General features: G+C 38.7%; 1 protein-coding gene across 1 annotated transcript in view; it reads right to left on the bottom strand.

Annotated features, from left to right (window-relative positions):
* Positions 1-1,816: 1,816 nt before the first annotated feature.
* Positions 1,817-23,565, bottom strand: part of sgsm3 (small G protein signaling modulator 3) — a 25,721-nt gene continuing 3,972 nt past the window's right edge. The window contains exons 2-20 of the mRNA XM_016269166.1: positions 16,256-16,344; positions 16,066-16,154; positions 15,859-15,922; positions 14,720-14,931; positions 14,284-14,391; positions 13,649-13,792; positions 13,354-13,549; positions 13,085-13,230; positions 12,724-12,957; positions 12,422-12,604; positions 11,590-11,623; positions 9,450-9,580; positions 9,207-9,359; positions 9,041-9,111; positions 8,906-8,954; positions 8,713-8,798; positions 8,498-8,620; positions 5,236-5,296; positions 1,817-2,835 (exon numbers count right to left, since the gene is read on the bottom strand). Coding sequence (XP_016124652.1) covers positions 2,752-2,835; positions 5,236-5,296; positions 8,498-8,620; positions 8,713-8,798; positions 8,906-8,954; positions 9,041-9,111; positions 9,207-9,359; positions 9,450-9,580; positions 11,590-11,623; positions 12,422-12,604; positions 12,724-12,957; positions 13,085-13,230; positions 13,354-13,549; positions 13,649-13,792; positions 14,284-14,391; positions 14,720-14,931; positions 15,859-15,922; positions 16,066-16,154; positions 16,256-16,262 — 2,175 coding nt within the window. The 5' untranslated portion in view covers positions 16,263-16,344 and the 3' untranslated portion in view covers positions 1,817-2,751. The remainder of the gene's footprint in view (positions 2,836-5,235; positions 5,297-8,497; positions 8,621-8,712; positions 8,799-8,905; positions 8,955-9,040; positions 9,112-9,206; positions 9,360-9,449; positions 9,581-11,589; positions 11,624-12,421; positions 12,605-12,723; positions 12,958-13,084; positions 13,231-13,353; positions 13,550-13,648; positions 13,793-14,283; positions 14,392-14,719; positions 14,932-15,858; positions 15,923-16,065; positions 16,155-16,255; positions 16,345-23,565) is intronic.

The following is a 23,565-nucleotide window of genomic DNA, read 5'->3' as shown; positions in this document are numbered from 1 at the left end:
CCCAAATCCTTGGTCAAGCTGAGCAAATCACTTGAGTGTTTGTCAGGCCTTACAGACTTGGCTCAGGATCTGGAAACATACTCAAATGATCAAATAAGATACTTCAGACTTCCCAGTGAAATATACACAGAGTAAGGGACGAAGAACAGAATGTAGATCTTGAGGTTATAAAATGTGTATAATAGTTCATGATAGGGAAACTTTACAAACCAGTGCCAGTTGTTCTTAAGAAAAAAAAAAAAGTTTTATTAACCTTTTCTTCCAGCTGTGATCTATAGGCCTTCAGAACACTTGCTGTAATTTCTTTCAGATGGTTTTACTGTTTATTGAGCTTTAGTATTCACACCCTAGTGGCAATATGATACCTGGACCATTCTCTGCGTTTTCATGTGAAACTCATTTTCCACTACCAATATACAAATAAACTGATGTTTAAGAATCTGTGTGTGATTCTTGTTATGCTAGTTTTGCTTAGTTGGGCTGTCTAGTCCAGTGGTCTTCAACCTTTGTTAGACCAAATACCCCAGGGATCTCTGTTGTATACCATTACTGATGTCTAGCATTTTAAATGTACATGCTGAGACAATTAATCATTTAGTTGTTTAGTTGACATGAATTGAAAAATCCACCCCATTTTATAAATAATTTTATAGATCATCTTGTGAATACTTCATGCATGTTTCATTTTTACAAAATCTCATAACTTAGTCCTCCAGTCTTTTCTCTCATGAGGAATGTCGGACTTCCCCAATCAGTCTGCTTAAAGGAATAGTTCACCCAGAAATCAAAATCCTGTCATAATTTACTCAACCCCGTATAAGTGTATTTCTTCAGTTGAACACAAAAGATATTTTGAAGAGATAAAAAAAAAGGAAAAAAGTTGGGGACCCCATTGACTTCCATAGTAGTTTGTCCATACTGTGGAAGTCGATGGGGACCAATTGGGGTTTGGTTACCCATATTTTTCAAAATATCTTGTGTTCAACAGAAGAAAAAAAAACTGAAACTGGAATAACCTAAAGGTGAGTAAATGACAATTTTAATTTGAAAAATTTTTGGGTGAACTATCCCTTTAAAATCAGTCCTTTCTTACAATAGACTGCAAGCTATCATTCAGATCTGCCTCCATTCAGTCAACCACTGGGTAGAACCAAGCCTATGCCCAACATTTTTATTTTTTATTAAATCCCTTTTCAAGGTTGTGCAATCTAGTGGTATCCTTTAGTGTAGCCCAGGAGATTGAATGGTTTTCTTGACAATAATTATCTTTGTCAGTTCATCGATGCAGGTGTCTAGTTAAACTTTTATCTTGAGTTTGTAGGTTGCAGGAAGGCATCTATGCCTGAAACAAATTCATTTGAACATGATTTATTTATTTTCTTGAATAAAGGCTGTTAATACTTTTTTTTGAAAGGCACCTTTGATCAATTGTGGTATTTTTTCCAATAATCAATTTCGCTTGAATGTACTGTATGTCACAATGCAGAAGATCTGTCTTCTATTTTATTGTGACTACAATACATATTTTTCACAAAAACAGGAGTTTAAACCATCTCAAATTGAAGACCTCTGGGATTATGCCTAGTGGCACTTGTGGGAACAATTCCACATTTAACAAGTCTCACACACACACAAAAAGACAAAAGCACACAAATTCTTACAGATATAGATTTTTATTTACGTACACATTATCAGTGATCGTGGATATGATCTAACGCCCTGCGAGTTTGGTCATGCTCAACCATTACAGACTAGTTTTTGGTTCAAAACAACCCTGTCTACCAATTACAAGAACTTTAAAATGGACCCTTTTTCATTCACTTACTCTACCATCTAACTGTGCCACTGCAGGCTCTTGCAGAGAAGACACACAAAGCTCTTCTGCATCACTCATTCAGAGCGGCCCATTATGACTCCATGTAGACTGCAGTGCAGCACTGGACCGTCTTCTTTTTCACATCTCAAAAAAAATAAAATAAAAAAGCTAAATACTAGTATTCTCTTCTTTATACTTTACATGGTTTATAAGAAATAGCAACATATGTAACACAAAGCTGATTCATTGCCACACCAACAACACCGAATCATCAGTGATGCCCTTCATGTTGAGGCAGATTCAATCAAGTGTTTTAATGCTACAGTCTGAACTACACACGAGAGAAAGAGACCTGACTGTAGTGAATGAGTTTCATCATTAGTTTGCTGTGGATGTAATGGGATGTTACGGATGTGGGGTGGTATTATTCAGCTATTTTGGAAACAATCATAATTGGAAAGTCCTCTGAAGATAATGAAAATGTGTTTTATCTCTGATTGTACATGTCTGATAGACACAAACGTGATCATTTAGACACGGAATTAGCTCTTCAAGACAATCCTTCTGGAGCATAAGAGCTGGACTGACATCTTTCCCACTATCCAGAGATCACCAAGAGTAAAGGGACAAAAGGGTGCAAATCCTACATTCATTTCATGACCACTCTAGTCGTGCCCCAAATGGTGCAACATTTATTTAGCTTCAAAGGAGAGGAAGTGTTTGCAGGTAGTCCTTAGTCTGATTCTGTGTGAAATCTCACATTAGAGTCACAAAAAGTGAAACTATTGTGCCAAGACACACAAACACTCAACAATGCAGCCATGTGACATAAAGCTGTACAACGAATGAACATGAATTTCACGTGTGATGCCTGTTTTCTGCAGATGGAGAGTGATTTGGTCTGTGTTTGCAGCTCACAGGAGGCGTGTGATGGTTTAGCCATCAATGTCCCAGCTGAAGAGGTGATGTTTCACCAACATGTCCTGAACTCCCTCCTTCAGAGGCCTCTGCTCCTTCTCCTGGAAAAAGAGTGGAGTAGAGTGAGAGATTCGGTAAGGTGTCTTCACATCTGCACTCCGCTGATTAAATGATGCTCCGTTGCCTTGAACGGCTGAACTAATTAAAAACAAATGGCTGTGCTTGGCATTCCTGATGATTTTCATGACTATCCTGCTGTAATTAAACAAGGCACTCTATCAGTGCTTGAGAGCTCAAGACAAGAAGGTCCTGTGACATGAGAAGCACAGTGCACTAACACCACATCTAAAGGTCAGAGCGGAAATTCCTCTGCAAGCTAATATTAGCGCTAATGGTCTCATGTTTCAGGTGAATGTGGAGTCACTGAGGAATTCTCAACACCAGGTAATGCCTCCCAGTGCTACTTCCAGACAACAACTTCCATCAGCATTAAGTCTAAATCCAGACTGAAGAGAGGATGTAGAATTCATAAATCGCAATATCATTCCGTTAAACACCTGGCAATTCCCACCCTGAATGTGACTGCAACTTATCGCAGGAAGTCTGTCTGACACCCAGAATATTCACCCATGCAACCTGTTCATACCAAGTCTGAATTTATGCATGACAAGATTTTGAATTAAACTATAAATTCCTATCCCAAAAGGACTTTCAAATGTTAAGATGCCAAAAAATTTAAAAAGCCCAAAAAAAAAAAAAAAAAAAAAAAAAAGAGTGGCATCTTCGGATGAGTTTTCATTAACATATTATAATATTTAACACTACAATTCAAAAGTTTGTAATCAGAAAGATTTTTTAAAAGAAACAAATACTTTATTCAGCAAGGACACATTAAATTGATCAAAAGTAACAGTAAAGATACTTGGTCCACCACTTCTGATTTGAGAACAGGAGACTTCTGGAATGGCAGACAAACACTCAGCCGCATGTTAGCCTGTGTGTGTGTGTGTGGGAGGACATGTGAGACGTTGAGTGAATGTGAGGAGGAAGTGCCAATCTCTCACCTCTTTTTTGGTAGGCAGCTCACAGTCTTGGGATAGACTGAAGGCAAACTTTGAGAGAACTCTGAAAGTAGCACATACAAACCCATGTCAGTAATACACTCCAAATCAACCAAAATAACAAAATACCAAAAAAAAAAAAAAAAAAAAAAAAAAAGAGTGGCATCTTCGGATGAGTTTTCATTAACATATTATAATATTTAACACTACAATTCAAAAGTTTGTAATCAGAAAGATTTTTTAAAAGAAACAAATACTTTATTCAGCAAGGACACATTAAATTGATCAAAAGTAACAGTAAAGATACTTGGAAATAAATGTCGTTCTTTTGAACTTTCTATTCATCAAAGAATCCTGAAAAAATATATAAAAATATTAAGCAGCACAACTACATCTGTTTTCAGCACTATATAATAATTGTCTCCCGAGCATCAAATCATCATATTAGAGTGATTTCTGAAGACTGGAGTAACAATGCTGAAAAATTAGCTTTGTCATCAAATGAATAAATATATTTGAAAATATATTAAAATAGAAAACAATTCTTAAAACATTTTAATAATCCTTAACAATAAATTTGACTGCATTATTGATCAAATAAATGCAACCTTGCTAAAAGACTTCTTTCAAACACAAATTATGTAATTATTTTATCCAGATGATTCAAATGTAAAAAGTGATTAAACAATCTAAAAAAAATAAAAAATTCAGTATTAGTTTCATTGTGAATAGTTTTGGGGCCAGCTGCATAAACTTAGCCACCATGTTAAGACGGTGTCTTAAGAACTCGTTTGATCAACTAGCAGCTGTCAAGGGGTACTCAGTCTTACATTCCCAATACAAATACAAGAACAATCTACCTTTTCATAACTGAATATAAAAAGTTATGACCAGTCTTGAAAACAAATTAGGTGACTAATTTTTAAAGACTAGTCTAAAGAGTTTTTGCAACCGGCCCCTGGCTGGAGCAAAATTAGTTTTTGCCATTTAGTTACATAGGACTTGGTGTGAGCAGGCCTTTATCTTTCAAAGCACACTGGGATACAAGCATCTATCTGAACTAAACATAATGGAGAGCAGTATTTGCTTTAGAGATTCATTAGCATTCCGCACAAAAGCTGCTGAACTGGTTTTTAAAGGTTTAGTTGGCATTATGTGAAGCCACTATGCAAACAGCAGTGAACAGGAGAGCAGAACACACCAAGCACTACTACTACCACCACTGACTGCTTCCGCAGCTAGTAACTAGTTGCCAGCATTACCTAGAGGTCCCAACTAAAGAGGTGATGTTGGACCAAGACATCCACCACTTCTGATTTGAGAACAGGAGACTTCTGGAATGGCAGACAAACACTCAGCCGCATGTTAGCCTGTGTGTGTGTGTGTGGGAGGACATGTGAGACGTTGAGTGAATGTGAGGAGGAAGTGCCAATCTCTCACCTCTTTTTTGGTAGGCAGCTCACAGTCTTGGGATAGACTGAAGGCAAACTTTGAGAGAACTCTGAAAGTAGCACATACAAACCCATGTCAGTAATACACTCCAAATCAACCAAAATAACATTTATGGCAGTCATTTTAGCATACAGGATTGACCAATTATTTCAGATCATTTAGTAATTATTCATTCACACCAATTTGTGAACTGAATTTGCTCAAAAAATAAAGTGATCTCTATGCCTTATGAGAACATGTAATGTTTACATGGTTTTTGAAGTATATTAAAATAGAGAAGTCATTTTAAATTGTAATATTTAAAAATTGTATGGTTTTACTGTAGTTTATCAAATAAATGCAGCCTTGGTAAAAGATTTCTTTCAAAAACAAATTATTGAATTTATCTTTTATTCTGGTGATTAGTAAATTTATCAGTAAAACAAAATAGTCAAAATACAAAACAGGATCAGACTGTGTGCGCTGCCGTGGTTCGCACGAAACAACATGAAACCAGACCTCATTTGCACCAATCGAAAGCATATTTACACTGTCTGAATCGTTCCCTCTCACCTACATTGTGCACTACAAGCCATTCACTGTACAGGAAATACTACACAAATACTACACCGATCTCAGCCGGCATTTCAGCGTCCATTTATAGTGCAGGTGAGAACTCTGAAAGTAGCACATACAAACCCATGTCAGTAATACACTCCAAATCAACCAAAATAACATTTATGGCAGTCATTTTAGCATACAGGATTGAACAATTATTTCAGATCATTTAGTAATTATTCATTCAGACCAATTTGAGAACTGAATTTGCTCAAAAAATAAAGTGATCTCTATGCCTTATGAGAACATGTAATGTTTACATGGTTTTTGAAGTATATTAAAACAGAGAAGTCATTTTAAATGGTAATATTTCAAAATTGTATGGTTTTACTGTAGTTTATCAAATAAATGCAGCCTTGGTAAAAGATTTCTTTCAAAAACAAATTATTGAATTTATCTTTTATTCTGGTGATTAGTAAATTGATCAGTAAAACAAAATAGTCAAAATACAAAACAGGATCAGACTGTGTGCGCTGCCGTGGTTCGCACGAAACCAGACCTCATTTGCACCAATCGAAAGCATATTTACACTGTCTGAATCGTTCCCTCTCACCTACATTGCGCACTACAAGCCATTCACTGTACAGGAAATACTACACTGTAAACAAGTGACCGATCTCAGCCGGCGCTTCAGCGTCCATTTATAGTGCAGGGGGCAGGCGCTTTGGATTCTAGAGAGCATTTGATTGGTCAGAAGATTTGATGAAAAGATGAAGAATGATGTGACGTCAAAAAAAATCGTTGAGCCATTTTGGCGGAATTGACGAACTGCAAGCTTTGAATGCTTATATGTTTCAGTTTCGCTGTAAACAACATATTCGCCACACTGATGCTCTCGTTTTCCGCTATATATTGAATGAACAACGTAGCAGCGCCACATCTAGTGGGTTGAACTGGATAGGCTAACAAAAGCATTAAAATGCAATGACACTTACATTGTCGTCGCATTTCGTGCGCCACTGATAAGGCTGCCTGACGGCTGACGCAGACCTAAAATTCTGAAATTCGAAAGTGGATTTTAATTCAACGAATAATCAAAATTCTATTTTTTTTTGACAGCCCTACAAGAAAGCAGTGGATTTATTGATTTATTTACTGTATATTGCTGCTGCCACACAGATCTAAAATAAACATCTGATTTATTTTCCAGCTGTTTACCTTCACAGACATAACCGACTGTTTTTGCAACTCATGTGCGTTTTTAACGTAAACTTAGTTTAGTACTCACATGCTGTGACAGCCGCTTTCTGTCCGTGTGTTTCGGATGTGTGATCTCAGAAAATCATATATCAAAAGTTTAAACTCATATGGTTTAAACCGCATGATTTCAGCGCGATAAACATGAGAATCAGAACCATAACAGATGTTTTTAGGAGGTCAGAGCTGTAATGCCGCAGCTCTATTCTGGAAAAGGGGGCGGGGAGCAGCAGCTCATTTACATTTAAAGAGACAGGCCCGAAAAACAGCGTGTTTCTGCTTCCACTCAAAATAGGCATTTTCAAAATGATATAATAAATGATCTGTGGAGTATTTTGAGCTGAAACTTCACAGACACATTCTGGGGACACCAGAGACTTATATTACATATTGTAAAAAGGAGCATAATATGGCTCTTTTAAGACTAACATATTGATACTAACACCCAAAAAACTTTATTTTAAAATTTTGATTTCATGGGGACTTTAAATACTTCGAGTTCCAGGCACGCAAACTTCAGAAAAATAATATTTATGGCAGGCATGTTCAATGCAGTTGTTTTGACAGAAGGAAACAAGACACATTTATCATATCAACTTCATTTTAAACTACAGATTTAGTAGGTTTATAAGCTGTTTAATTGCTACAGAGTCTAGAATAATTCACTGGATAATGTTAATTCACTCAATAATATTCTCTGGAATATTGGAAAATAAACAAAACATCGTATTTTATTGCATTTCTCAACTGGAATGTTATATCAGAATTATTAATAATGTTTTTGTCCTTCTAGATTATGAAATGCCTGCTGACAGCACGATTGATCTATGCAGTTACACAGAACTATACTCAAACTGCGATCGCTCACGGAGATAATAAATAATTAATTTTCATTGAGTTGTATTTATTTAGATGTTTACTCGTCTCCCCTCAGATGCGCTGCAATGGCGATCCTGCGCGCAATTCTCAAAACACCCACAAGATGGCGGCGTTTATCGGTGAATCCGATATTACAAAACCGATATCCGATTATGGTAAGATGCTTAAATATCGGGAAATCGATATATCGGTCGATCTCTACTACCAATCTCTGTAAAAATAACATAACGATGCTGTCACCTTTTAAAATTTTTACCCCACTGCAATTAGTCTCTGAATCGCAGATGAAAATGGTAATTTTGACCCCTCTCTATAAAACAGAACATTTTATAGTAAATGTAGATCAATGGTTTAATATTTTGGCTTTCATCACTATATATATGTTTGTCTTTCTTGAGAACAATATTGACAAAACAAAAAATTTGAGCTGGGAAAATGTGATTGATTTTACAGGGAATGACCCATTAACAAATTATAAAATGTCTATTTAAACTGTAGAATTATGTTTCAGTTTCCACTTCTTTTTTTAACAAATTCTGAGCGCAATTTCAGCCCATCAGCAGAGGCTCAGTCTTACCTGAGTTCACACTTTATCTGAACCCAGCCAGGACTGCGCAGGAAGGACCAGGGATGGTACCATTTCTCCACAGCATTCATACTGGAACACAACACCTCCAGCCACAGGTGCAGCACCTGCTCACTAACACAACACACACGCAGATTATGCACGCACGCTTGCATTATGGGAAAAGAAAACAAAACAAAGATGGTGTGACCGCAGGTTTGATTTACTTTAAGCCCACACAGATGAGCGAGCGAAACTTGACGTCCATCTGAACGTGTGCAGTGTCGTGGCTCATGTTGACAGACTGCACTGCCTAAGATGACAGACAGAGAGCGCTCGGTGAACAAACGTAAAAACAGTGCTCAACCACCCTAATCGCTGAAAAAAACATTTCAGGTTTCCTCATTTTGTTAAACTCACCCTGTAAAGAAGCTCTTCAGGTGTGAGCACCTTCCCATCTTCATCTAACCTAAAGAGATGAAGCGGCTATCATATCAGTAAAGCACCATTATGAAAATTAGAGAAGGTGAGATCTTATGTAACTACACGTCTCACCTGTAGGTCTTGCAGAGCACCAGTCTGGAGTAGACCGAGTTGAAGTCTCTCTCCACTTCTCTGCTGGCTGCCTGGGATCAACACACACACACATCTCTTTCACTCACTTGACATGTATGTATCTAAATGTATATAACTTTCTATAGGAAACACAACCTGCTCCTACCTCCTCGATGAAGAGCCAAGGGTGACAGGGTCCTCCCAGTATGGAGGGCTTCTTCAGGCCGTGCTGAAAGATGGCCTTGAGAGCAGGACACAAAGTGCCTCTGACCAAGTCATTCACTGCCTCAGTTACAGTATCATCTCCAGCCAGAGAGTACTGAACGACAAGAACGTGTGCATGAGACAGTTAAGTCGTTTATCCCCTATTAACAGGAATTCAGACACAATCCAAAAGCAAAGCTATTACCTCTTTACTTCGTTCATCCAAGACTTCCACAAATTTGGCAGGAAACCAGCCTAATGGGACAAAAGGTTTGTGGGAAATACTGGTTGGTGTAATGAGTTGCATGTAGGTTATAAGTGCAGTTGGAACCATTTCTGAAAACAGGGTTCCCACTCTTTCATGAACACCAGATTTGAAAAGAAGGACTTTTTAAAGCACCATTTATTTTATATCAAGCACCTATCAAATTCACACCCCAGCATATGTAGTGTCATGAAAGACCTTACAGTACTTAACATTTCACTTACACAAATTTAGACCGTTTTGAGCAGTTGTATTCAAAGGAATTTAATGAAATCCATTTAAGTCATTACTGGTAATATTCAAATACAATTTCTAAAATACCAATAAAATATGCATCAAACTGGTTTTGCTGTATTTCTTGTACAAGATTTAAATTTGAAAGAATTTCTCAATTTTTTAACTAATAAAAAGTGGGTAAATGTTGTAATAACATGGTAAAACCTCTTAACAAAAATTTGCACATTCACTCAAAAGAGACGTCACTCAATAAACTAAAGTCAAAATAATTTTGTAAATGACTTATTGTAAATCCCATTTTTTCATCTTTGATTTAGAGGAATGCAGCTGCTCAAAGCGTCAATATTTTTTACAAATAGTTCATGAACATTTTAAACCTTGTACATGCGTAAATCTGCAAAAAAAATATAAAGAAAAGAAATACAAAAAAATAGGACTTTCTATTTGCTTTTAAACTGTAAACGCTTTTAACTAAGCTGTTTTTCCACTTTTTCAAGTTCTACATTTTTCTCCTTAGCTCCATGTTGCAGTAAGTTTTGGGAGTTCATTTTTAGTCCATCTCCTATCCTGAAAAGTCTGTCTTGCAGAGACTGACAAAAATGAGCTCCTAAAACGTACTGCCAGATTCTGGAAGATCAATTCTTCAAACAGTGGTACAAGAGGATGTGGTGCTGGTTCTTCAAGAGTCACTCTCAACTTATCTGTCCATAAAGCCTATAAAAAAATAGTCTTCATGTATTTCAAAACACTTCAGCATGTTATTCTTATTAAGCAGGGGTCATCCGTCATGCACAGATCTAATATAGGCTACTGATACACATGGTTCTATGCTTACGTTTCTTTTTCTTGTCCTCCTAATTTAAAAAATTTAGGAGCACCTTCCGATCAATGATCAAATATTCTGATAAAAAATTAGCCTTCCTAATACGAGGTGACATGTGACTCCTTAAAGTAAATTACAGGGGTATTTTCTTTTTACCTTTGCAATGGCATAATTTTCATGTGTCAAATTTAAAAATGTATGTTTATAAGCTTTTTAAAATTTCTATTTAAAACAATATAATAAGAATTAGAATGAAACAATAAGTTACCAATCATATGAAATTAGTATTAATAAAAAATTAATTTGTACTACAGAGGGTGCCCAGAAGAACACAAAAGTGGCTTGAAGGTACATTTTCAGACATTTAATGAAGCTCAGAGGTGGCATGAGTGCAATTAAATTCATACATTCATGTGGAGATTAAATGTTTTAAATATAATATTTTGAATACAGAAATATTAAACGATTTAAATAACTGAAATTATACCTAAAAATTTAACTGAAACCACCAGCAGGTGGCGGCAAGTCACTGATTTTATCACTGAATCATTCATTCAATTGATTCGTTTGAATGGCTGATTCATTCAGGAATGAAACACCGCTGTGTTTGCTTTTAGAGATACGCAGGACAGAAATCCGTAGTAGCGACGGAAAACTTGAATCCCTGTATATACAATATTAGAATGTTTGCGGGAGCGGGACACACACGTTGTGGGACTGGGTGGTAATGGTCAGAAATTCAGCAGGAGCGGGCTTAAGAAAACTGTCCCGCTCAGGGCTCTAGGCTGCACATCAACACTCAAGTTTTTTTTCGCGCTACCCCATCTCCACCCACAATCATTAGTGCCGTTTCGTTATCTTTTACAGAACATATAGGAGAATTTTTTAAATAGTGCCATAAACAAAATTTATTTAAAATTTAATTCAAGCACTTTCAAGGACTTATGTCTGTTTTCAAGTACTTTCCAGGCCTTGAATCCATATGTCTGAAATTCAAGTACTTTCAAGAAGCGTGGGAACCCTGGATCTCCATAGAATAGTCTGGAGTGAAATCCTAGAGAGAGAGAGAGAGAGAGAGAGAGAGAGAGAGAGAGAGAGAGAGAGCGTATAAACAAATGTTAACAAAAATATAAAAATTTAATGGGCTGAAATAAAAATATTTCTACTACTACTACTAATTATTATTATTATTATTAAATTAATTACAACACATTTTTGTAATTATTATTATTAATAAACATTTACTATAATTATTATTGTTTTATTATTATTAGAATACACAATCATAATACGAATAATTTATAAAATACTATTTATTAATAAATAATAATGGCAAAATAAGCTACACAGATATTTGGTGGTAATAATAATAATAATCAACAACAACCATATTAATGATTATTATTATTCCAATACTGAAAATATTTGAATATTTATTCAAATATTGCAATAATTACAATTATTATCAATATTATTATTAAACAAACAAAAAACAATACTGATTACTACTACAATTATTATTATTTTCCAACTCAATTTTAATATGGAAACTACAGAGAGAAATTCAGCATTATCAAATGAGATGTCTGGTTCGACATCTGATTACTTAATGGTTATAATTGATTAATACCTCGAGACTCTTCATGACTCATGGTGGTCTGTTTACTGGGAATGCCAGTGTGCAGCTAATTTCTTGATGCATAGGCCTAATTTATACAATTCAACAAAACAACTCAGTGAGTCATCAGGTACATGAGTCAGTGTTGCGGTTTCAGTGCAAATGTTCTGTTTCTAATTGAATTATTCCTGACAGATTCTAAACTGTGATTTCATGTGATTGAGTGGCTCTTACAGTGCTGCAGTTGCGGGGATCCAGGCAGTGAAAGTGCTCTGCGGTCCGACTGATGGCTTCTCTCAGTGCTGCCACCAGCTCCGTCTGTTTAATGTTTTTGGCCTTCAGCGCCTCCACCTCGTCCTCCCCCCAGAGAAGTGAGCTCAGGGTGGATTTCCTACGCAGGCTCTGTCTGCGGACCACCTGAACAATGACACACACCTACGAGTGAGCCTGTGTTCACATTTTGTATATTACAAATAAAGTGTGTCAAAATGTGGCCATCACAGATGATGATCCAAGATGCTGTTTATGTTCTCAACCTTGTTGAGGTTGGTGTGGAGGGAATGGGAGTTGCCGGAGTTGAGCTGGGCCTGCTCTGCCAGGATGTAGGCAAGATGCTTGTGTCTGTGTGCATCCAGGCTTTCCTGAGACAGAGATCCTGCCAGACGCACAGCCTCACCCAGCACTGCCGCCCCGTCCTCTAATTGACTGGGCAGATCTGAGAGTGTGTTAAAGATGGATGCCGAGTTCTCAGATGACACCAGTTCTTCCTCCTTTACAACACAAAAAGAAACCATTATTATTGACGGTGTGTCAAATCAAACACTCATCGCTGCCTTGTTTAACCATCGAAGGCTTAGTTAATAGAAAGATAGAAGTCTTTGAATAAAGTTAAACAACCTTGATCTTCAGCATGCCCAGCGTAACCTGGAAGAGCACCACTGAGCCCTCGTAGAAGAGCAGGTCCCAGATTCGCAGCAGGATGCGGATGTCCACCACACTGGCAAAGGCAGTGAGGAACCAGTGCAGAGTGATTAAAGAAAGCTCTGTGAGGGAAAACATTTGAATGCTTTTTTACTGTACATATTTTGGAAGAATAACTCTTTGGATCAAAACAGATTTAAAAAAGTATCCTGCGGTAAATATTTTTGAGGCTGTTCGTGTCTCACCAATGTCATGCTCCTGTAGCAGCTGGTCTAGACTCGGCAGATACTGCACTATGAGCTGTCTGAGCACGCGCTGGTCAGTCTGAACTCCCAACAGCGTGGAGGAGAAGTATGAGGGAGGCAGCAGGTCCTCTATCAGAGCACACATCATCCACAGAGCATCCTCCTCCTCCAGAAACAGCAGCAGACAGGACACCACCTGCATCAAAGACAAACACACACACCTCAGAGTCTGACACCCGATGAGCCAAATGGTAGACAACAGAGAGCCAGAGTCTGTGATTAGGTCGCTTCCCACCATGCCTGTGCCCTGACAGTAGCCGATGTCTGGATACAGCCACGCCAGCCCTCTCAGGACCCGCCTGAGCTTGGGCACCCCCACACTCGACAAGGTGCTGAAGCACGCATTAGTGGGCATGGTCCGCAAAAGATCCTTTTCTATCTGCAGCACAGACAGAGAGACAAGCATAATAAAAACAATACTGGAACACGGCTATGTAAAGTCTGAGGTGTATGCGTGAAAGAATTTGAGCTTTCAATTGAAAAGAAAAACTTCTAATAAAGTAATCAAAAATCACAAAGAAAATGCTTATCAATGTTACCTGCAACAATCCCCAAATGAAAATAAATAAAAAATGACTATTGAAGCAGATGTCAAATTTAAAGTAGCTCTGTTTTTAAAAGCATACCTTGAGTTGCCTTTTTATGTGTTTATTTATTTTAAGATACTCTAATAGCCATTAAAAAGTTGTACGTATGTTTGTAACCCTAAATGTAAACCTACTGAGATATATATATATATATCAATCAGGATTCAGGATTCTCATAAAGGATTCTAATAAAGCTCAACAGAACAGCATTTATTTGAAATTTAAGTCTCCATTTCAAATAAATCTCTGACTACATCATATCTGTGGCAGAGATGACATGTACCTGTTTGGCTGCTGTGGTGTCATCATTAGAACTGTTTTTGACGATTTCCCTGTAGGAAATTTCGGATGTTCTCTTTTTCTGCAGGGCCCCTGACAAACGCATCCACAACTGAGGGAATGCATATGAAAGAGACAATGAGGAACATGAAAGATAAACACAAAAAGATCCAGCAGAGATGCAGTTGGAAGATCTTAGATTTGAAACGCACCGCTGTTCTCGTGGGAATCTCTGAAAATAGCAATACAGCATAAACAAGATATTACCAAGACATCATGTCCTATTTCAGCATTAACATGGTTGCCATGGGAAAATTACATCAGCAGATTAGCCGCCTGATGGTGTGTAACATTACAAAGACAGCCTTAAATATGTGGTGAGGTAAAAACACAAACAAAAGCACATTTAGAGGGTTGATAAACAGGTTCTCAGTGCTAACTTGTGGTCTCATGCTGTGTGGTATGCCCCCCAGCACAAGGGTCCGAAGGCGGTCAGAGCGAGCCAGGGTGGGAGAGATCTTGTCCCATGTCAGGTCTCCTACAGTGTGATTGTGCGTGAACTCCAGATGGGCTTGCCAGCGAAGTCTTTGCTGAGGGTCCTCTCTCTGAGGAGCTCCCTCACCACGCTGCCATTTACTTGTCTCAACCCCGTCTGAAACAGAAAAAAAACTCTTAACTCCTGACACATATGGGGAAAGACAGTAGATGAGACCTGCTTTTAAAAGGGACTTGACATTAAGCATTCCAGGAGGATACCCCTCTTTTTAAACCGTATCACTTCTGTTGTCAAAAGTCACCTGTGACAAACAAAATATCTATAACAAAGCTTCAACATAATAAACTCTACCATTTGAGTTTGGGATCAGTAAGAATTTTTGGTCACACTTTATTTTAGTCCGAATTCTCGCTATTAATAAACCATTAACTACGACTTTCGCCTCAACAAACTCCTAATTTGCTGCTGATTAATAGTTAGCAAGGTAGTTAAGATTAGGTATTAGGATGTAGAATATGGTCGTGTAGAATATGTGCTTTATAATTACTAATAAACAGCCAATATGTTAATAATAAGCATGCTAATAAGCAACTAGTTAACAGGGAGAATTGGTCCCTATACTTACAGAATTTTTTTATGTTTCTGAAAGAAATACATTTTTCTCACCAAGGTGTAGAATATGTGCTTTATAATTACTAATAAACAGCCAATATGTTAATAATAAGCATGCTAATAAGCAACTAGTTAACAGGGAGAATTGGTCCCTATACTAAGTGTTACAGAATTTTTTTATGTTTCTGAAAGAAATACATTTTTCTCACCAAGACTGCATTTATTTAATCAAAAATACAGCAAAAACAGTAATATTGTGAAATATTATTATTATTTAAAATATATATATATAGACATATACATTTAGTGCAAAATAATAGATTATGCAAAGTTCAGCCTAGTGCATAAATTCCTTACAATGTAAAGACAGATTTAGTTCTTTAGTTGTTTTTTTCCTGTGGTTGTCGTAGATATGTGTTAAGGTTGAGCCCTGTTAAATTTTTTTATGAGTGCTGATGTTCCCACACTAACCTTCACTATCGATCCGGAACCCAAATTCATCATACTGCAGTTCTGCTTCCATATTGGGGTCTTTCTGCAACAGTCAGAACAACATCTCTGAGAAATGAACCACTTCCCATAACAATGATGATGTTAAAATAACAGAATAACATTTATCTGCCACTTAGAGCATTATCAACAAGCAACAAAAAAGAAAAAGATATACGAGTAAACTACCTGACAGTACTTTGCCAAAATGTCCTGGGGCCACATGCTGGGTGTGAAGGCCGAAAAAGGGCCCCCTGGGGCTGGAGTGTAATTACCTGCTAAAGAGAACAGAAAACCATGTGAGGGGATTAACTGACAATAAACAAATACAACTATGCTTCAATTTTTATTTCATGTATTCATGCAGCAGTAAGCTTACTTGACATGGTCCTGGAGTTTGAAGAGTGTTTCTTTAGCGTCTAAAGAGAGGAGTCCGGCTGGAGCAGGTCAGGTCAAGGTTCACAGGCCCTAGATAAGGAGACCAAAACAATACAAAGCCATTCAAAGTGCGTAATTACTCAAGTGATCAATGCAATTCACAGCCTCTGGAAATAATCACCTCAAAATAGGCGTTTAAAAGACTGAACTAGGCAGAATATCATATAACAACGTCACTTTAGTACAATTAAAAAAAAGAAAAAAAAGAAGTCTGCTATGAGGAAGTGAAGAGTCCGAAAGCTTTTTAAAGCTGAACTTGAGCTGCAGGCACCTTTATACTGTCCTCCTTCATGCTCCAGTTCTCAAAATCAACGCAGACACACAGGATGGCAAGCTAAATCTTCAGCAGCATAGCATGTTCGGATAAATTAATCATGCCAGTGGGCCCATAGACGACACACTACCTTACACGACTTCTCGCTCCATGACACTGACATCATCTGCGCTTACAGCCCAGCATAAGGCAGCCTTTGTTTCTCCACTAAACTCATGACAAACCCATTAGGGGTGCGTGAGAGAGGGGGATATGTGATTATAAACCCACCCACATCAGAAGGAAGTAGGGCTGTGCGATTTGGGGGAAAATATCAAATTGCGATTTTTTGGACAGATATTGCGATTTGATTTGCGATGTTAAATTCGCAAAAGTCAAGCTTCGCTCAATATTGCCAATAATGTGCAGCACAATATGGGTATCATTACCATGCTGGAAAAAAACAACAGAAACCATCACAGAAATTCTTATAGTTTCCATTAAACCATTACAAAATTCCTTTTTGTTTTGGGCATTATTCCAATTGGAATTACTGTTGTTCTATTGGTTGCCATCTGCCAGATTACATCCCACCAATAGAATCCATCAAATAGACACCATTATAGTTTACATTAAAACCAATACAATTCCCATTATAACTCTGAAATCCATTACATTTTTTATTATGTTTTGGGAGGGGTTCAATTATTTTTTTTTGTCAGCAGGCAAGATTATAATGGTATAACTACTTTCACAGAATTAACTTAATTACTGAATTTCACAGAAAATTGCAGCAAGCATGAACGGCTCGTCCGTGATGCGGGATTCGTGCCGCGTGGGGCAGAGAGGAGCGAGTATGAGAAGCATTCACAGACACAGGCTGTGTGTGCGCTCTTCTGAATTGGGAATAGCGAACATGCATCATAAACTTATTTCAAATTAATCTGTTGGGGAGATAAAATGTGTAAGATAACGTTCACGTACTAACAAAAACATCTAAGAATGTATCTTTTATTCTCCAGTACTGAAAACAGAGCTTTTGATATGCGCTGTGACGCAGCTCTTGCAAATCACCTTTTTTGTTCGTTGTCTGTCATTTCGAAGCTTAAAGGGGCCGTATGATGCTGCTAAAAAGAACATTATTGTGTATTTGGTGTAATGAAATGCGTTTATGCGGTTTAAAGTAAAAAAAAAAACACATTCTTTTCCACATACTGTACATTATTGTTTCTCCTCTATGCCCCGCCTTTTTGAAATGCGTCGATTTTTACAAAGTTCATCGGTCTGAAAAAGCGAGGTGTGCTCTGATTGGCCAGCTATCCATATCCACATAATTACTGATTATAATGACTTATACTGTCTTTTTACGCATTGCATTGCATCGTGCCACGTAAACATAAAACCATGTCTGCATTTGTGATCAGAGAAATGACAAACAACAAGTGCTACTCTACACTGCCCAAAATTCGCGTTTGAATCATCAGTGGCAAATGATAAAAGAAAACGTACTGCCGGCATTTTAGTCTAACGTTACTCTCCCAGGATCAGTAAACAGTCCTCCATAAAATGTGCCGGCGATCCACAGCACTAAGTTGACGTATTCCCTCAGCGACCAGCACAGATCAGCTCTAGGCATGACGAAGCAGATATCGTCCTCTTTTGGAAGGCCAAACAAAGTAGTTTCGCTTTCACAACCAAAAACACAGCGACCTAGCGTGAGCGAAAGCCCCGGCTTAGCATGAGCTGAGGCGGCGGGGTCGAGAACGGCGGTCCCGGCGAAGGAGCGGTGAAAACGGTGAAAGCCGATCCAGCGATCCACAGCACTAAGTTGATATATTTCCTCAGCGACCAGCACGGATCAGCTCTAGGCATGACGAAGCAGATATCGTCCTCTTTTGGAAGACCAAACAAAGTAGTTCCGCTTTAACAACGAAGCACACAGCGTCTTCAAGACATGGCGGCGGCGGCAGCAACAATAGTACAGCGAGAATAAAAGTTACGCCTTCTTTCTTTGCGTGAACATTTGGGCGCCGTTATGCAAATCTTCCCACATAGTGAGGTAGATATGTGGGGGCGTGTTCGAATGAGCCGTTTTAGGTAGGCGTGGCTGACTCTTAACTTTTATAAAGAATATCTCTTTGGATTTGAGACTTTAGTCTTTGCAAATGTACAGATCTTCTTTATGCACCAAGAGATTGTAAAACTCCAAAGAGAAAGGAAAAAATGAAATCGCATCATTATGACCCCTTTAAGTTGCATACATTTTTCTTTAGTTTTAATTTGCCTAACTATCGATCTGACCCAGTAGACGCCATAATTCCACTCTGTCTCTCTCCCGCTTTCTGTTTTTTTTTTAATGGTGGGGGTTTACGCAGTTGGCTGATTGCGGAGAACGGAGGTGCGCTCACTCTATTGGTTAGTAAGACTGCAACTCAAGGCTGGCAGTCATGTATATGCTCTGGAACAGAGTAACATCTCGTCCATATCGCAGGCTTTGCGATTAGGAAATCACAATGTCTCAAATCGCGATTTCGATTAATCGCACAGCCCTAGAAGGATTGCAAAACTGATACCAAGATTCGCACCTATAAGCTCTTCTACAGATCTTTTGGTCTCTGCTCCAGTGTTTCAAGAGACTCAACAGTTTATGACTGCTGAACCAACCAGAGGCTTTTTAGAGGGTATGCTAATGCACCATTCAATTTCCTCATTTGTTTAAAATAAATCACTTCCTTGTTGGATGAAAGCCAACGTCTCTTTGAGAATGGGGTATAGGACTGCTCTATAAATGCACCAGAGCTTATCTTCCTGCTCTGCCTATATGTTGTGTGTTCAACATCACGTAAGAAAGAGAGCAATGGATAAACGTAGATGCTATCTGGACATGTATAATGCAAGCACAGGACCTCCTGGAAGCTGCATTTCAACGGTTTCATTGCCAGGTATTGTTACTTGGCATAAAAGACAATAACTGAGCCTTATAGTCACAGTAAAGTAAAAAGAGCTGGACACCAACATCCTGTGGTTGTGGTATTGATTTATGTGGGCCTGGATGAATGGTGCAAAATATAGCCTTTAACAGAGCTCAACAATAAGAAAGAACTGCCATCAAAAATGTAACATACATTGATATTGTGCATTCATTTGTATGCCCTGTAAACCTAAACACTTCATTTTCTGTGATTCTGGGTGTTTTTTTGACTAAGCCCCCCTACTGCTTACAACAATATTCAAAGGCCCCATTTCATTTCCAGTTGGTTTAAGATGCAATTCTACACTGCTCAAAAACTCGCATTTGAATTGTCAGAGGCATATCCTTTAAATGAAAACGTACTTACAGTCTGTGAGTCAGAACAGCCGGCATTGTAGTCTACTCTACTAGGAAACAGTCCTCCATAAAATGCGCTGCACACAGTACAACTTAACCACTGATTTCTAGTCGTGTCCTCTTTTGGAATGCCAAACAAAGTAGTTTCGCTTTCACAACGAAACACAGTGTCACACACGGCGGGCTTGAGAATGGCGCGGCCGGCGGATTCGATGAAGGAGCGGCCGGTGGGCTTGTGGCAACCACATGTGACGACCCCGGGCTCGACTCTGCTTCGTCCACAGTGAAAGCCGAGCCGGCGATCCACAGCGCAAAGTTTATGTATTTCCTCAGCGACCAGCACGGATCTGCTCTAGGCATGACGAAGCGGATATCGTCCTCTTTTGGAAGGCCAAACAAAGTAGTTTCGCTTTCACAACAAAACACACAGCGTCTTCACGACATGGTGGCCGCGGCAACAACAATATTACAGCGAGAATAAAAGTTACGCCTTCTTTCTTTGCGTGAACATTTGGGCGGCGTTATGCAAATCTTCCCACATCGTGACGTAGACATGTGTGAGCTTGTTAGAACGAGCCATTTTAGGTAGGCGTGGTTGACTCTTAACTTTTATAAAGAATATCTCTTTGGATTTGAGACTTTAGTCTTTGCAACTTTACAGATCTTCTCTATGCACCAAGAGCTTGTAACACTCCAAAGAGTAAGGAAAATGTGAAATCGCATCATATGACCCCTTTAACAAAATACTTGGATAACATGCTTTTTGTCCTTTTGAAAAATGACACGCATGCACAGTATCATCAGCTCATCGGTTCTCAAATCTGATGTGTCTGAAAGAAACGGTTCTCGGTTGAGTGTACTTGTGATCCGAAAACCGATGTAATGGGTTCATGACTCGAAAACGAGAACCGCTCCAGCAGTGGGCGTGTACGTTCGTTATCCGGCTCGCTGCACACATGCTGCTCTGCTCGTGTTCATCTTCAGTTCTCTCTTCACAGCAGTTCAGTCAGTGTACTGTTTGAGTAAATGAATTACTCCGGGATATTGGTTTATTTAGACTCAGAGGGAGTGTCAGCCACGTTAAAAAATTGAATAACTCAAGTAATTTGTGGATTAGTGCTTACTGGAGATGCAAACCGTTTTAGTACGATTTGGTGAACTGGTTCAACCGGTTCACTAAGAAGAACTAGTTAAATCAAACGATTCATTCGCGAACCGGACATCACTACGGCGTTGCACACAGAGGACAAAAATGTTCAGCCTCGACTCTTTATCGCCATTTGTGTTAAAATTTGCAAAGCGTAACAAATTGAACAAAACTATATAAATGCAAAATTTGAACTCATGAATATATAACGGTATCCACGGTATAGCAAAATTCATATCATGGAACAACTTAATACTGGTGGTCACTTTCATACCGGTATAGCGCCCACCCCTACTGCAGACTGCCGTCCATCAGCTGCTGGGTCTCTGTAGGAATCTCCATCATAAACAAACACTTACTAACAATTACACTCCTTATCAAGCTGCAAATGCCACCGCTAGCATCATCCCTATGGCAACAGACCCCACAGCATCCAAAAAGACAGAGGCGAGCAGCCGAAGGCACCACATTAGCGATCAGTGAGTGAGAGGAGTCAATGCTCCCAGAAGACACTCCAAGAAACACTGAAATCTTATAATATCCTCTAACAAGTCCCAATCCCAATACTATCAGGAAATAGAATCTGGACTGCAAGCTGCTAATGAAAGTATACTGGATCATGTCAAAGTAGGCAGAATAATTATTCAGCTTATTATAGTTAAGTTAAATTAATACCACCAACAACAACAAAACAGTTTCGTTACTTGAAGGCTAACTGAAATAAAAAAAATATACAGCATAATAGGGCTGCACGATAAATCAAAATGGAATCGAGATCGCGATTCGACAGAAGCTGCGATTGTCATGCATATCTTTCAGTGAAGCACGGTTCTGTGATCAGCAGTAAATCTCCATCCGAAGGCCAGAGGGTGCTCTTGCGCTGAAACTCCAAATATACCTCACAGAAAAAACCCAGAAAATGCCTATCGCTGCAGCTGAATAAACAGAAGATTCAACTGCTTTCATCGATTCAACGTGACTAATGAACACACGACTACGGCAATATACGGTTTATCGAAGTTCTTATTATTATAATTTTAATTAAAATAAAGTATATTTATAATGCAATGCCTTTATCACTGCTTAAATACTATGAAATATGTTGCGTGCCTTATTCGGTGTAAGAAGCCACATCATCTCACAGAAGGATTTATTTCAAACACTCGACATTATGAAGTGAGTTTGGAGTAAAAATATGTTATTAAATGTGGTATTTTCACATGCTATTAGATGGAGCAGCATTTACTTCACTGAGAAGCTATGCAAACAGCTGTCATTATTGCGAACGATTTCATAATCGCGCAATAAAATCGTCTGCGATTTTTTTCCGTAACTTGTCAGTGAACTACGGCTATGTGTAGTAAATTCTGCTCCATCTGAAAGCACGTAATGATGGTTTCCTGCTGATTACAGAACCGGCATTACTATCAAAATGTGCATGACAATCGCATTCGATTAATCGTGCAGCCCTACAACATAATATAAAAAAATATATAACTTATTCTAAGCTAGTTGCAACTCAACAATACTAAAACAACATTGGTGTGTGTGAGACTGTGATTGAGAGAGACGCCTGTCAACCGAAGACCATAGAGCTCTGGACGTCACGTGACCCAATCCGTTTACCGAACTTTTTTCTTCCTTTTCAAATCTCATATCACATCAGAAAGGCATTTATTTTCAATAAAAATGAAGGAAACAATAAAAAAGTTGAAGATAAAGTATCGGGTAGGGATAGGGAGGGCTTTATTGTCCCAATAAGGTGGCATCCATTTAATAACAATGAATTTGTTCTGTCTGGTTCAGTATTTTCTCTGCTTGTGCGACTATTCTCCTCTTTGTGACCATCTTCAGTGATGATCACTACGTTTGAGTTACCGAATTGCATCCTGTCAGGAATAATTAGATGATAAGACAGCATGATTATTGCACAGGTGTGCCTTAGGCTGGCCACAATAAAAGGCCACTCTAAAATGTGCAGTTTTATCACACAGCACAATGCCACAGATGTCGCAAGTTTTGAGGGAGCGTACAATTGGCATGCTGACTGCAGGAATGTCCACCAGAGCTGTTGCCCCTGAATTGAATGTTCATTTCTCTACCATAAGCCGTCTCCAAAGGCATTTTAGAGAATTTGGCAGTACATCCAACTGGCCTCACAACCGCAGACTACGTGTAACCACACCAGCCCAGGACCTCCACATCCAGCATCTTCACCTCCAAGATCGTCTGAGACCAGCCACCCGGACAGCTGCTGCAACAATCGGTTTGCATAACCAAAGAATTTCTGCACAAACTGTCAGAAACCATCTCAGGGAAGCTCATCTGCATGCTCGTCGTCCTCATCGGGGTCACGACCTGACTGCAGTTCGTCGTCTTAACCGACTTGAGTGGGCAAATGCTCACATTCGATGGAATCCCAGTTTTCACTGTACAGAGCAGATGGCAGACAGCATGTATGGCGTCGTGTGGGTGAGCGGTTTGCTGATGTCAACGTTGTGGATCGAGTGGGCCCATGGTGGA

This window comes from Sinocyclocheilus grahami, unplaced genomic scaffold, assembly GCF_001515645.1.
Source record: "Sinocyclocheilus grahami isolate Dianchi unplaced genomic scaffold, SAMN03320097.WGS_v1.1 scaffold49.1, whole genome shotgun sequence".
Classification (NCBI taxonomy): domain Eukaryota; kingdom Metazoa; phylum Chordata; class Actinopteri; order Cypriniformes; family Cyprinidae; genus Sinocyclocheilus; species Sinocyclocheilus grahami.
The sequence above is the reverse complement of the archived record's forward strand: the minus strand, read 5'-3'. Positions and strand labels throughout refer to the sequence as shown.